The sequence below is a fragment of the Varanus komodoensis genome, unplaced genomic scaffold (assembly GCF_004798865.1).
Source record: "Varanus komodoensis strain SLA01 unplaced genomic scaffold, ASM479886v1 scaffold5, whole genome shotgun sequence".
NCBI lineage: Eukaryota > Metazoa > Chordata > Lepidosauria > Squamata > Varanidae > Varanus > Varanus komodoensis.
This window is the reverse complement of record NW_025336087.1, coordinates 24,702,815-24,716,295: the sequence shown is the minus strand read 5'-3', so window position 1 is coordinate 24,716,295 and position 13,481 is coordinate 24,702,815. Positions and strand designations below refer to the sequence as shown.

Below are 13,481 nucleotides of genomic sequence, written 5' to 3'. Positions count from 1 at the left end.
ACAGAAACAAAATTCATAGTGATCTTGATCATTTGCTTAACTGGGCTGCAAAAAACAGAATGGAATTCAGGAATTCAGTAGGGACAAATGGCAAGTTCTGTGCCTAGGAAAATTAATCAGATGCATGCACCTAATTGGCTTAACAATACTACAGATAGGAAGAATTTTGGAATTGTTGTAGATTACAAGCTGAATATGAGCCAACAATGTGATACGATTGTAAAATGGCAATTGGTATTTCGGCCTGTGTTAATAGAAGCATCATTTCCAAATCCTCTAGTAGTAGTTCCCCTCTACTCAGCATTAGCTGGGTCACATCTTGAGAACCATGTTTTAAGAAAGATGCATACAAACTGGGAAAATTTCAGAGGAGGGCAACAAAGATCAACCAGGAACTGGAAATAAAGCCCTATGAGGAGATATCAAAAGAAATGAGCATGTTTAGCTTTGAAAAGAAAAGACTGAAGGGATACAGTGCACTCTTCAAGCGCTTGAAAGGCTGTTACACAAAGCCTTTCAGGCCTGAGAGCTCTTCTCAGTGTACAGGACATAGAATAATGGACTAAAGTTACAGGAAGCCAAAAACTTCCTGACTGCTAGAGCAATGGAATCAATTTTCTAAAGAGAATGGAGAGTGTCCCACACTGGAGGCATTCCAGATGCAGCTGGACGGCCATCTGCCAGGGATGCTTTAACTTAGAGACCTACACTGGACAGGGTGTTAGACCCAATGGCCTTATTGGCCCATTCTATGATTCTGTGAAAATTTGTACCTTCCTGCATTGAACCTTTCCATTTTTTAATGTTGTGTGGATGCCAGGGCAAAATATGCCTCTTCCATTTTGATCAAACCTTATGAAGAGTCCCATACAAATCTTTTATTATGCTAAATTCTCAGTGCAGAATATGATCTGCATAATGGCACATAGGAAGTTCATTTGGCTTGGCCCCAACATTGCAACCTTTTGTATAATAAAGCACAAGAGAAGATAGTGACAACACAGGGCTAATTACCATGTGCAAAGTAGTGTTGAAAGGAATCTGCAGGAGCCCTCTAGTCTGGTTGCCCCTGGAAATCTTAGCCTTTGATTCCAGTTCTTCACCTTTTTGAGATCAGATAGCCAGAAGCAATTCTGATAATGTGGCTCTACATACACTTGATCACTTTTCCAATTTAACAGATTAATATCATTGCATATCTTTGACAGGAAGAGAATCAGGATGTTGCTTTTGCTAAAATAATTTCAAGAATATAACTTATTGAGTTGTCATCTTTTTTTCTGTTGCAAAAGTCTAAAACCACAGTGGCTTTGATACCAGCATGGTAGCACAGGGAAATTTCCATCTTCAAGCTCAAAAGGAAATGAGTCATGGAGGGGTTCAGATCTGGCTTAAAAGTCACAGCTGATCTATCTTTGACATGCTTGCTCTTTATCTGAAATGGATGAGGGCTGCTTGGGGTTAGTTGCTTAGTGGTAAAAGAATTGTCATGTTCAGTAGTGCAGATGAAATCCCAGAAGGCAACATTTACAATTTGGGCATTACAGTTGGAAGCACTGAAGCTCTGGCATGTGTCTGCTTGAACATGGGGAAACTTGGAGCAGGTCTTAGGATGTGGTGTGGTGCAGTGGCCCAGCCTAGTCAGTTCAGATCTTGGGCTGTTAAACTGTCAAGGCCTGTATAGGGACATATGAGAAATTTGTTTCTATTTTCAACTTATATTGAACAGCCTGGCTGTTCACAATCTTAAATATGAACAGGAGCAGGGGTTTTCCCCCCAAGAAAGGTTAGCGCATTCCTGAATTCACGTTTGAAAAAATGCATCTTTTTAAATGTGGACTTTGAAAAGTAGATTTTTAAAACGTGTGTTTTTATGCTTTAGTTAAACTTGCGAAAAAATTGTTCAGAAATGGCTTCCTGTTGGAAATGCTCACATTTCCTGTTTGGGTGAGCAGAAAACCATAAATGTGGGAAGCAGTACAAATGTTTGTAGTTTAACAAGCAAGTAAGAAGTACAGATAAGTTTTGAATTACTTTTAGGAGAGTTTTGAGTAGCTAACCTGAAATGAAATGAAACAAAACGCCTATTTTTGAATCCCTAAGTCTGAAAGGGAGTTCTGATCACTTTCACTTGATCATCAATAGAACTTTCCATGTAATTCTGGATTCTGTCTTACCAAAGGCCTGAACAGAATCTCTCCACATGGCTCTTCTGTGGGAGTTTTAGAGCAAGATGGAAGAAAGTGGCTATCCCGATATTTTACATTCAGCTTTTTCCCATGATGGTTCAGGATGCTGGGAGTGGTTGTGCAACATATCTGGAAGGTACCAGATTGGGGAAGATTTCCAAATGGTATGAGCAGTTTTGTGCAGAGATCTCAGAGTGGAAACTGACTACTTTAAATATGAAGAATTTTTATTGTATATGTATTTGCAAAAATATGTGCACTACAACTCAGTTCAGATTAACAATCCAAGCTGCCAGAATTGTGTTGAATGAAAACGGTTCATATGGGAGTTGGGAGGGTGGGATGATTTCTTTTGTTTGGAGAAAGTGATTTCACTTGTTAGGAAAATGATCAATGAAGTATTTTAAAAATGAAAAATTTGTTTACAAAGATGCCTTGTAGGATAAATAAAATAATGTGGAGTTAGTTATAACAGTGGTCATTTGTCTTTTTGTAATCAATAACCCCCAAGGACAATCAAAAAATCCTCTGTTTTCATTCCTCCTAATACATTAACAGCAAGTACAGAATATGTGAGCATTCCTAAAAGTAAAGTTCCTAAAGCTATTGTTGTGGCTGTTTGTCTTTTTGACAAACAATGAGGATTTGTTCTTAGTTGCTGATCTACATAGCATGCACCTTTAAAATACGATTTGCTTTTTTAGAAATATGATTTAAAAGCAAAACATCCAGTCAGGTTTGAGTGTGCATGATTTTATAAATCAAAATCATTATCTCCATTTGTTAAAAATCAAACTTTTAAAAATTTGGAGATTGAAAGATAAAGGAAACTGGAATGCATTTCCCCCCAGTAATATCCATGCAGCCTCTTCATACAAGTCCTCAAAATAAATTGGAAGATCTAATGCAACAACACAAGACCACTGTCTGCAAAACCTCTGTTCTTTTTGTTTTGTCTTACCAGGAGATACACTATTTCAGTTGTACTTCCCTGTCCATGTCCGGTTAGAAACATGGGGAATTTCAGATCCCTTCAGTTCCAAGAACTTAACATTTAATTGAGAATGAACATCTTTTAACTAAGCATTAATACACACAAGCAAGTTAACCTCCAGCATTTCAGTGTTTGTTTCGGTAGAGAATGGAAGTTGGTGCCTATCTATGTTTCTTGTACCAGCTGTTGCACAAAATTATAGTCAATACAATGCAGTATTATCAGGCTAATATGTTGAATAATTACTTAAATGAGCATTTGAGCTAGTGCATTGCAGCACTGTTTCACTTTCTTCTTTTATTCCTGGCCCAAACATATAAAGTTTCTTTAGTGTTCTGTTTACAGTGACTGTTCTTTTAACAGAGAAAACAAGATGTAAGTCTTCTAAATTAGATTTATTATTTATCCTATTTGTAGCTCACCTTTCTACCAAAACAGGGCACATGGTGGTCTCTAAATCACAGCTTCAGTTCTTAATCCTGTCAGAATTTTTGTCAGCCCAGCTGAGTTTAGCAGTTCATACTGGCATCATTTTAGTACAGTGGTTCCAATCAAATTGAATTTGACCTGAATGTAAGATTGGCTCGTCAGCTGTTGCTGTAAACAGGCAAGATCCTTTCTGTCAAACCAGAGGTCCCATTCAGCTCCTTATGTACCAGCACGTTCCTGAGGTCTGTGTGGGAATGGCAGTCATTCAGTGGTTACAACACATACATTGTCTGTGAGATGCTCCAGTTTCATTTGCTGGCATCTTCAGGTAGTATTGGAAAGACTCCCATCTGAGGTTTTGGAGAGCCCTTGCAAGTTAGTATAGACCAGTGATGGGAAATGCATGGCCTAGAGACTCTTATCAGCCTAGCCAGCAATGGTCAGGGATCCAATTATAAGGAATGTCTGCAATTGGAGTCCCCTGAAGGGCCACACATTCTGCATCCCAGGTATAGATCATGCTGAGTTAAATGGGCCAGCCAAATACTCACCTGGTGTTCAGCTGTTGTCCTGTGTGCAACTCTTGCAGTACCAAGGCCTCTGCATTTTTCCCATTGCTGTGGTTTTTTCCAGCTTATTCAGATCCAGTAACGACCAAGATAATGGCAGCATCAAACATCCATGAAAAACAAGTAGAACAATTGGTAGGAGGACCTAGGTATAGTAACAGTTAGGTCTAAAATACCAAGAGCTGAAGACTAACCTGACAGTGGAAGCTAACATTGAGCTTTACGTTGAATAATAGATTGGAATCAAGTCGGAGTGTAAAGTTAGACCCCCTTTTAAAAGGCTGGGCACAACTACATAACTTTCTTACTGCACATGTCAAGTGTTCAAAGCACATTACTTGAATTGCTACATGCATCTGAAAGCATCTCTTGTCAGGCAGGCCAAGGTGGTGGTGGTGGTACTGTTCTCGCAGATGGGTAGGCAAAAAGAGCTGTGCCTTTCTGGAAACTACTAGTGTGCTTGAGCTGGGGTGGCATTTAAATGGTGGGGACTTCCCAGCTCCCCTTCTATCCAGCATGGCACAACAGCTCTTAAAGCTGCAAGATCAAAAAGCTCTTAGGCTGTGTGAAATTCTCAAGGCACTGTAATGTATTTCACCTGACTTGCAGAGCATCTGTTTGCACTTTGATGTGCAGATGGTTAAGACAGGATTTCCACTGAAACTCAACTTTGATTCCACAAAGGTGCTGTACAATATCAATATTCCACATTCTCTCCTCTACAAAACCACAAAGCTTCTAATGCTTCTGTACCCTTAATAGCCATGTGTCAGGGACATGTTCAACATGCTTGTGTTGACATAAGAGGCACAGGAGCCCATTAGGGTTAACAGATGGGCTGCAACATGGCAGGAGAGCTCATACTTCATGTGTGGAATATCCCAGATTGAGTCCCTGGCATCTCTCTCTCTAGAGAAGTGAGCTTATCTGGGTCTTCCTTTCTTAAAAATGTATACCCGGCCTTTCCATAAAGCTTTTCCAAGCTGACTAATAACAAACTGACACCACACAAGTGATAACATGATCAAACAATATAAATCTCAGAGAAGAACAGATAAAAAAATAAAAACAGCAGCAAATTCAACATGATTAAAATACAGATTTAAAGCACGGAGCAGAAGAGCTGTTGTTGGTGAATGTAGACACTGTCGTGACTGATGGAACAATGGTCTGATTCTGCACGCAAGTCATCACACTGTGCTCCTGTAGATGCTCTTTAGCACTGAAGGTGAGGTTTAAATCCTCACTTGCCATGAGAGTCATGGTGTGACCTTGCACTTGTCACTCTCCCATCCTAATCGATCTCATGGAATTGTTGTGAGGACAAAAAGGCTGGGAGGAAAAACATGTATGGCACCTTGATAGTTGGAAGATGGAAAAGGGACGTAGCCGAGTGTCAGCACATCTACCTTGCTTTCAGAAGGACTCAATCTCTGACGCCGCCAGGCAGGGGTGGAAGCACACTGCTTTGAAACCTTGGAGAGCTGCAGCCAGTTGGTGTGGATCAGGGGAGGGCAGCTTGCAGCCTTAGGCTTTCAAGTGATCTTCTGCCTAATTTCAAAAACCTTCTGCAAGCAATCAGTTTAGGCCTCTGACAAGAGTGGTCTGCAGGCAAGGTGAGAACATGGAATGGTGTGGCAGAAACAGAAAGGAAAGGGCTGGTCCTGTTCACGGTGGCTCTGGGCAGGCTCATACTTAGTTTTAGTCCCACCCACTGCTGTCATGAGGCCACTGCCAGATTGCTCAGAGGGAATATGGGGGTCGATGAAGCAGGAGAAGTTCCCTTCCAGCTATTGTTTTAGGCAGCACTGAATTGGATGGGCCAATGGGATCACGCTGTATAAGGCAGCTGCCCATATTCCCATGGGTCAGGAATTGGCAATGTTACACAGCCCTGTTGCTGTTTTATACTTTGTCCCATGTCAGCCCCTTAGTGTAGTTGGATGAGTGGCTTATTTTTCTCTCTACAGCAGTTTTTCCAATATTCTTACAATTTGCCAATCTAGGCACATTGGTCCTGAAAGTGTCTTTTAAACCCATTTGTGTGCAATGTTCCATTAAGGAAAAATGCTGTTATGTACCAGACAAGAAGAGATAGCAGAAGGAAAACTTGGACTTGCCTTATCATCATTTAGAAGGAAGTTTACACACCTTTGAGTTTTAGTATTTCTCATTGTACCATTTATGCTCTTCCTCATGCATGTTCAGTCACCAGATGTTTTTCACTCTGACACTCTTTCACATCTACAGGAAAGTCCTAAACCAGGCAGAAAGAAACAAGTCCTCCCACCATGTTAATGATACTTAAATTACAAGAGACAATGTTTTAAAGAAATCATCATATTTCACTTCCCCTTAGGCTTTAAATACGACTTCAGCATACCTGTAGTTTCAAGACCAGTGCAATGCGTGGAAAATCTTGTGACAATGAAGTAATGAGCATGTAAGCCTGGCTGGTCTGTATGATATGACTGCATGTGCTCCTTGGGACACTAACGCCTATTTTCTTGCCCAGAACATCCTGTTAGATTTGCAGAGCTGCTGGCATAACTATACAAGAACAAAAAAAAAAAGTGAAAGCAGACACTGCCGCCCAGTACCATGCTGGGTACAGTTACCAACCAAATGCCTACAGAAATCCCAAAAGCAGAATATGAAGGCAATTCCCCTGTCCAGATGTTGTTCCTCAGCAACTGTCTCCAGTCTTTGGGGTAGCTCGTTGCCATTGTGGGCTCTCTGTTCTCCATGAATTAGTAGAGTCCACTTTTAAAAAGCATGCCATTTTATTTATTTATTTATTTATTTACATTTATTTATAGGCCATCTATAATTGCCGATACCTTTCTACACCGCTTACAATGCATAAAACATATTAATAGAGTAAAACACATTAAAACCAATTAAAACACAATGAATTTAACATCTATAAAAGTCAACAGATTTTTCGCACGATTGGTGGTGGGGAATAAATTTGGGATTTGTGGCATAAAACTTTGGTATAGATTTGGAGGTGGTATGACAATGTTGTTTCTTATATGTGGACTCCAACCTTTCATCTGATGTATCAGTACATGATTGTGTGTTCTGATACAAAAGTTGGAATTTGTGGCATAAACAGGCCTACTTTTGGCATAAATTTGGACAAGATACTAGCTTGGGAGTATTGTTGTTAACAGAGCTGTGATGCACTAGATCTCTCATTGGTCTGAATGCTGCGATGCAGTTCTTTTCAACTCAATTGTTATCAAAATGTGCATGTATATATGTAGTTTGAAAGAAAACATCTATTTAGGCTGCAATCCTATGTTCTCTTATCTGCGAATAAGACCACTATACTCAATAAGGCTTACTTTTGAGTAGGAATAGACATGTACAATATGCATTTTGATTGAAAATACATATTTATCTATATTAATCCATATGAATGAATTTCCCCCAAATACATGATTAAATGTAATTCTTGCTCTGCAGTGATTGATTCCTATATTGACTGATTGTTTCTTTTAAAAGTGAACAATACGCATTTATCACTGGAAACTGGATTTGGGGGGTGGGGTTTAGAGTATAACCTTTAAGTTTTAGATTTGCAAACGTTGTCTCATCACAATTCTATAAAAGTCACAAATGATGAGCCTTCAGGTGTCATATTTTTAAGATATGCTATAACTTACTGGAAAGAAAGGAACATGCTATTGGATCTTGAGGGTTAAGCTTTAGGAAGCCAAACCTAGTAGATCTGATGTGTGAAGTATCCACATGAAAGTGTGTTCCGTTGAATGAATTACCGTGGAGCTGCATGCTTCCTTGGCCCATTTCTCATGAGGTAAGTCCTTCAGAATCAGGCTCTAGGAATGATTTGGTGTTATAGTAGAACCATAATGAAACATCTATGCAAATCCATGGGACAGTTCAGCTATAAGCATCAGCTACTCTTTTGGGATGTCTCTTACAGAGACCTGCTGAGGGGAAACACACATGTGATAGAATGCTATTGCACTCATGGTGTGTTCATGTGCTGCCCACATCTGGTTGGCCACTGCAGGAAAGAGCACATTGGACCAAGTGTGATTTTTTCCTGACCTAGAAAGGCTATTATCATATGCTTACAGAACTACTGTAAGTTTGCATTCTTGTTTGAAATACAGGAAGAACATTCTTCGATTCTTGGATGCGGAGAGAGACATTTCAGTAGTCAAAAGCAGCTTCAAGCCAGGAGATGTAATCCACTATGTGCTAGACAGACGCCGTACACTAAACATTTCTCAGGATCTGCACAGCCTTCTTCCTGAAGTTTCGCCAATGAAAAACCGTCGATTTAAGACATGTGCCGTGGTAGGAAATTCTGGTATCCTCTTGGACAGCGGGTGTGGAAAAGAGATTGACAGCCACGAGTTTGTTATAAGGTGAGCTTTCATTTTTACTAGACAGGTTGTCTGTTACTTCAGCAATAATGAACACAAATGCCTTATCATGCCTTGGCATGATAGTTCAGAATTGCTGAGTGATATCTTTCACTGTGTGGTGCACAAAGTTAAATATATTTCAATGTAGATGGGACAGAGCCATCTTGATACACTGAATGAAAAATTGCCCCATTGGAGACTGCAGAGAGATTTGTAATATGCGAGAACTTGCTCTTTAGGCAGACAAACGTCACTATTCCAATAGAGAGCTGGATCTACAAAATGAAAGTGTTTTCATATTCTTCTTCTTGCCAGTAGTCATAGAAGAAAATTACTACCTTCACTTATTATATATGCACTATATGGGGTAAAATTTACATGAAACACTTTGGAGATTACAGAGTGCTCCCATAAAGGAAATTGTAAGTCACACATAGAAACCCTTGCATGCTACACTGAAAATGCATCTGACTGCATGTGCAAATGTATTCACATATTTTAGTTTTAATAATTAGTTTGCTTGTTCAAAGTAAAACGTTATGCACTGGCAAAGGTCAGCAAGAAATTAAAAGGAGTTGCAGGTACTGTTTAATAAGCTGTCATTGTATGAATGCAAAATGAGTTTTAGTTGAAAACACAGGGCATTTGGGTGCCATCCGAAACCCTTACAAATCAATCAGAGTCTTGCCATTGACTTAAGTGGGAAATGGCTTATACCCACTGTGCATAGTTCTCCATGCTTATCCATATTAAAGACAGAATTATCATGATCCTGCCAAATTTAAACAAATGTAAGCCTCATTTATTTGAATACCATGTACTCAATTATACCACTGTATCAAATGTTTTTGGAGTTCGCTTTGTGATATCAAAGCTCCTATTCCAGAATAGGGAATAAAACTGTATGTGGACACCCCCCCCTTCCCAAACTTCTGCTCTTCACACATTTTTTTTTGTATCTGGTTATAGCTATCCCTTTCCTAATTTGCTAATTCAGCGCTTTTGTTGACTTGTAGAGGACAGTGTGTGATCAAAGCCAATCAGGGATGATTTAGTATACAGGAGGACATCACACTGCCATGCAGACAATCAGATTTATCTCTCTGATGACATCACTAAGACTAAGAGCAAATGTGAAGCCCTCCCATTTCCCTCTGTCTGAGTGGAAAAAAATGGGAACAAGTGGAATCCATCTTTATCATTCAGGCTGTTGCCCTTCCTGTTGCTCTCCAGTATAACTTCTGTTACTCAGCAGTAAACATGGAAAGACCCTCTGCACTGATCCTGTGATAGTCTGCAGAGCTATGCATGACTAATTGGTACAGAATAGGAATGAGATTTACATTTGGATGAGTATATGAATATGCGTCCTACTGAAAGCAATGCAATACATGGGAAATACATCCACAGTTTTGATCCATATCTGGATGCCATCATGATTTTCATTGGAAATTGCATTTGGACACTTATCTTAGTGACTTCCAAATACATTAGCCAAATTACCTTGGTAATAGTGGCACATTCCCTCATCTCTCCCAGCCCTCCCACTGGTGCAAAAGGTGGCTGTTGAGGGACATGTAGAGTGGGAAGCAGAAGTGTTATTGAAATGTGAGTCAGTTTTGGGTCAGCATCACTGTATACATGTATTTGATTGGACTCTTAAAAGTGTTTAACTTTGCTTTGATTAAATGCCCCCATCACCAACATCCTGGTTGTAACTGTTTCAGGATTAAGTGCATTGAAGAACTGGACTGTATCTCAGAAAATTGACTTGCATTTCTTTCCTTAATTACGGGAGTCTATTGGTTAAGCAACTCTTTGAATTAAAAGAATTCTTTATTCAACATGGAAAATGGACATTTTCACAATATTCTGTTAGGAGCAATATTGGTAATTTTAAGGTCAAAGGGTTTTTGACTTTAAAGCCAAAACTTGTAAGATGAGAAGAATGGTAATCTGTAATTATATTTTCTGTGTACAGTGCTGCAGCTGAAAGATAAAGCAACCATACCACATGTGTTCTTAATCCATTGGCTCCACTTAGGTTGTTTCATTCCTGGGGTGTCTCAGTGTAGTTTCTGAGGACTAGCCTTTTATTAGTGCCACCAGCTGTCCACATAACTTAAAGGTTAGTTCTCATATTACTATTTGCAGATATGGAATGTCCTGTCATTTATCCTCCTGACCAATGCAGTCCCAGTGATGCTAGTCAGATTCCTGTTCTTCACTTACTACATTGCATCCTGTTGTGAATGTTCAATAAGGAGAGAGATTCACAGGAATCACTTCATGTTGAAAAGTTTAATTCCAGAAGCTGTCAAGTGGGAATCAATTTTGAAAATACTGTCACTTTTGACAAACTGGATACACGTCTCCTCTCGTTGTGTGAGTTGAGTTAGCTAAAGTTGACATGTCAGAAACCAAGGAGGTATAATAAAGTCTCAGTGTCAGTGGAGTAATTCCAGTTTATCCAGCAGTGAATCTGCCAAAGCAGAATTAATGTGCAGTGTGGGATATTCAGACACCCAGCGTGTCAAGTATTTGAAATAAAAAATGTATACATTTATGATATACCATTAAATGTATCTAGAATTAACTTTTGGTAGGCTGAACTTGATAAATATAGCACTTGTTTAAGCTTGCACAAAATTACCCCTCAGTTATTCTCTGGAAATAGTATTATGAAATACTAAAAGTGTGTTGATAATTCTCTGCTCATCTGAAAATGGCATTGTCCCTCTTAGTTATTTTGCTACGTTCTTTCCCATACAGATTCATTCCAGAACGGACTAGACTGCATTTAACTGACCTTTTTGGTTAATTATGAGAGGGGAAACCTCTAGAGATGTTCCATTCATCTCAGAAGCTGGAGAGTTTTAGAGACTGCATGTAAAATAACAAATAGCAATTGAATTCGTTTTCATCTGAAAGTCTGAGGTGTAGACTTTCTGTTGCTCCTCTTGAGCCAGGAGTATGTAAAAAGGAGCAAAGCAGTCCAATTGAGCTGCTATGCCTGATACAGAAAGGAGATATCTGATATAGAAATATGAAATAACTCATAAATATGAAGTCCACTGATTCGAATTCTTTGGATTCAATATAGGTGCACTTCCTATTTGTGCGTGTTTGTGTGTGTGAACCCATGCCATCAGATCTCTTGCTCTACTATTGCATGTAATAAATCTTGACTTTTAAGTGCCATGTGAATCTCATACAAAGGCATGTCCTTTAAGTGGTCCATATTTCCCATAAGAAACCATATATTCCAGTACGTAGTATGCTTCCCATATAAATAATGAGAGGTCAAGATTTTGAGCTTCCTTGTAGCTGTATTATCACACTAGCTAAGAATGGCATTACTGTAAGCAAAGCAGAAGAAACAGGAAACTATTTTTATGGCAGATATTCTTAGTGTCTGCTATATGACCAAGTACAGTGGCCAGCTGGGATTATCTTTAGCTTCATTGGCTGTAGGTCAGGCCCATAAAATCCCCAAGACGTAGAGAGTAATAGACCTTCCCCAAGAAAGGCAAATAGTGTTCAGTTTAGGCATCACACAGTAGAATCATGCACTTTGGGATGATTGAAGAGAGACGCTGGCCTTCTCTTCGTGACGGCATTTCAAGTACTTGTAAAGTGCTATCATATCACCCCTTCTTGAGGCTAAACATGCACAGTTCTTTAAAGCTCTCCTCAGTGAGTGTGCATGTCCATAGGTGCATACACAATTAGGAACTTACTGAAAATGTAATGCCAAGAACTAGTTTATCTCTGCCTTGAAATTAGGCAATGTTTAGTAAGAACATGCCCATTTTGATTTTCTCTTAGTGCTGAATGTACACAGAGATTTTAAAACTTAATATTTTCCTAAAATGTTTCTGGATGTCCTTTGAAAAGGGAAGGTTTATGCTATTACGTCCCAAATTTGTTTTGCTTTGAACATTTATCTCTCTGCTCTGCTGAAGTGTTATCCTCTATTTTATAAGGGCGGAGCAACAAACTTAAGGGCATGAGCTGCGCTCCGTGCATTGCAGCCTGCCTTGTGACCTGGCGGGTGTAAATGTGCCAGTTCATAAACAGCACATCTTATCAGTGCCAGAAGGGATCCTTACAGTGGATAAGAAGAGACTCTGGACATATGAAGTAGCTTTCAGTGAGCAAAGTCATTTTCCTTGCTGGAAAATGCAGGGCAGACTGCACAGTTCCAGACAGACATGCTGAAGGCTGAAGTCAATTTCAGAGAAGTTCAGAGGAGGGGGACACATTCCCAGGTGGGCAGGACCAGAGAAAACAGGGACCCAAACAGCTTAGCCCTAGAAGATTTTAGCATAAAGCTTCAATGACAGTAACTAAGCCTTAGGAGAAGGATTTCAACCTTTCAGAATGGGAAAACACCGAGACAAAAAATGGGAAAGCTCAAAACAAATGGTGGTTGGGTGAAAGGGAGTGTGACCAAGGGAAGGCTCGTGGTCCTCCAAGAACCCAGAGTGTGCGTCCCTAAACTAGGACTGAGCAACATGCAACACTGCGTTGCATACGATGTGTCCCTTACTCTGTGGGGCATGCAGTCTTTATTTTTTATGAAATGAGATCCCAGAAGCTGTCTGGGCAAGTGGGGTGGGGGCACAGGACTCCCACTCCCTCCTATATTATTTCCTTCATAGGCCAAAGGTTATTTTTCCACAGAAAAACACTGATGGAGGGGAAAGAATGAAAGCCAACACCTCCCCACATTTCAGGGATGTACCTGCTGCATTTTATAAGGAGAGAACCGCAAGGAAAATAGCAAAGCCCTTTTGCACACATGTGGAAGAGGAGCTGTATGACTTACAACCACAACTGTAGGCCCTTTGGCCCCTTCTTCCACTCAGAAGCAGTAGCATGATAGCACCGCACA

General features: G+C 39.8%; 1 protein-coding gene across 1 annotated transcript in view; it reads left to right on the top strand.

Moving 5' to 3' along the window:
- ST8SIA4 (ST8 alpha-N-acetyl-neuraminide alpha-2,8-sialyltransferase 4) overlaps window positions 1-13,481 on the top strand; it is an 87,214-nt gene that overhangs the window by 13,874 nt on the left and 59,859 nt on the right. The window contains exon 3 of the mRNA XM_044446904.1: window positions 8,327-8,584. Coding sequence (XP_044302839.1) covers window positions 8,327-8,584 — 258 coding nt within the window. The remainder of the gene's footprint in view (window positions 1-8,326; window positions 8,585-13,481) is intronic.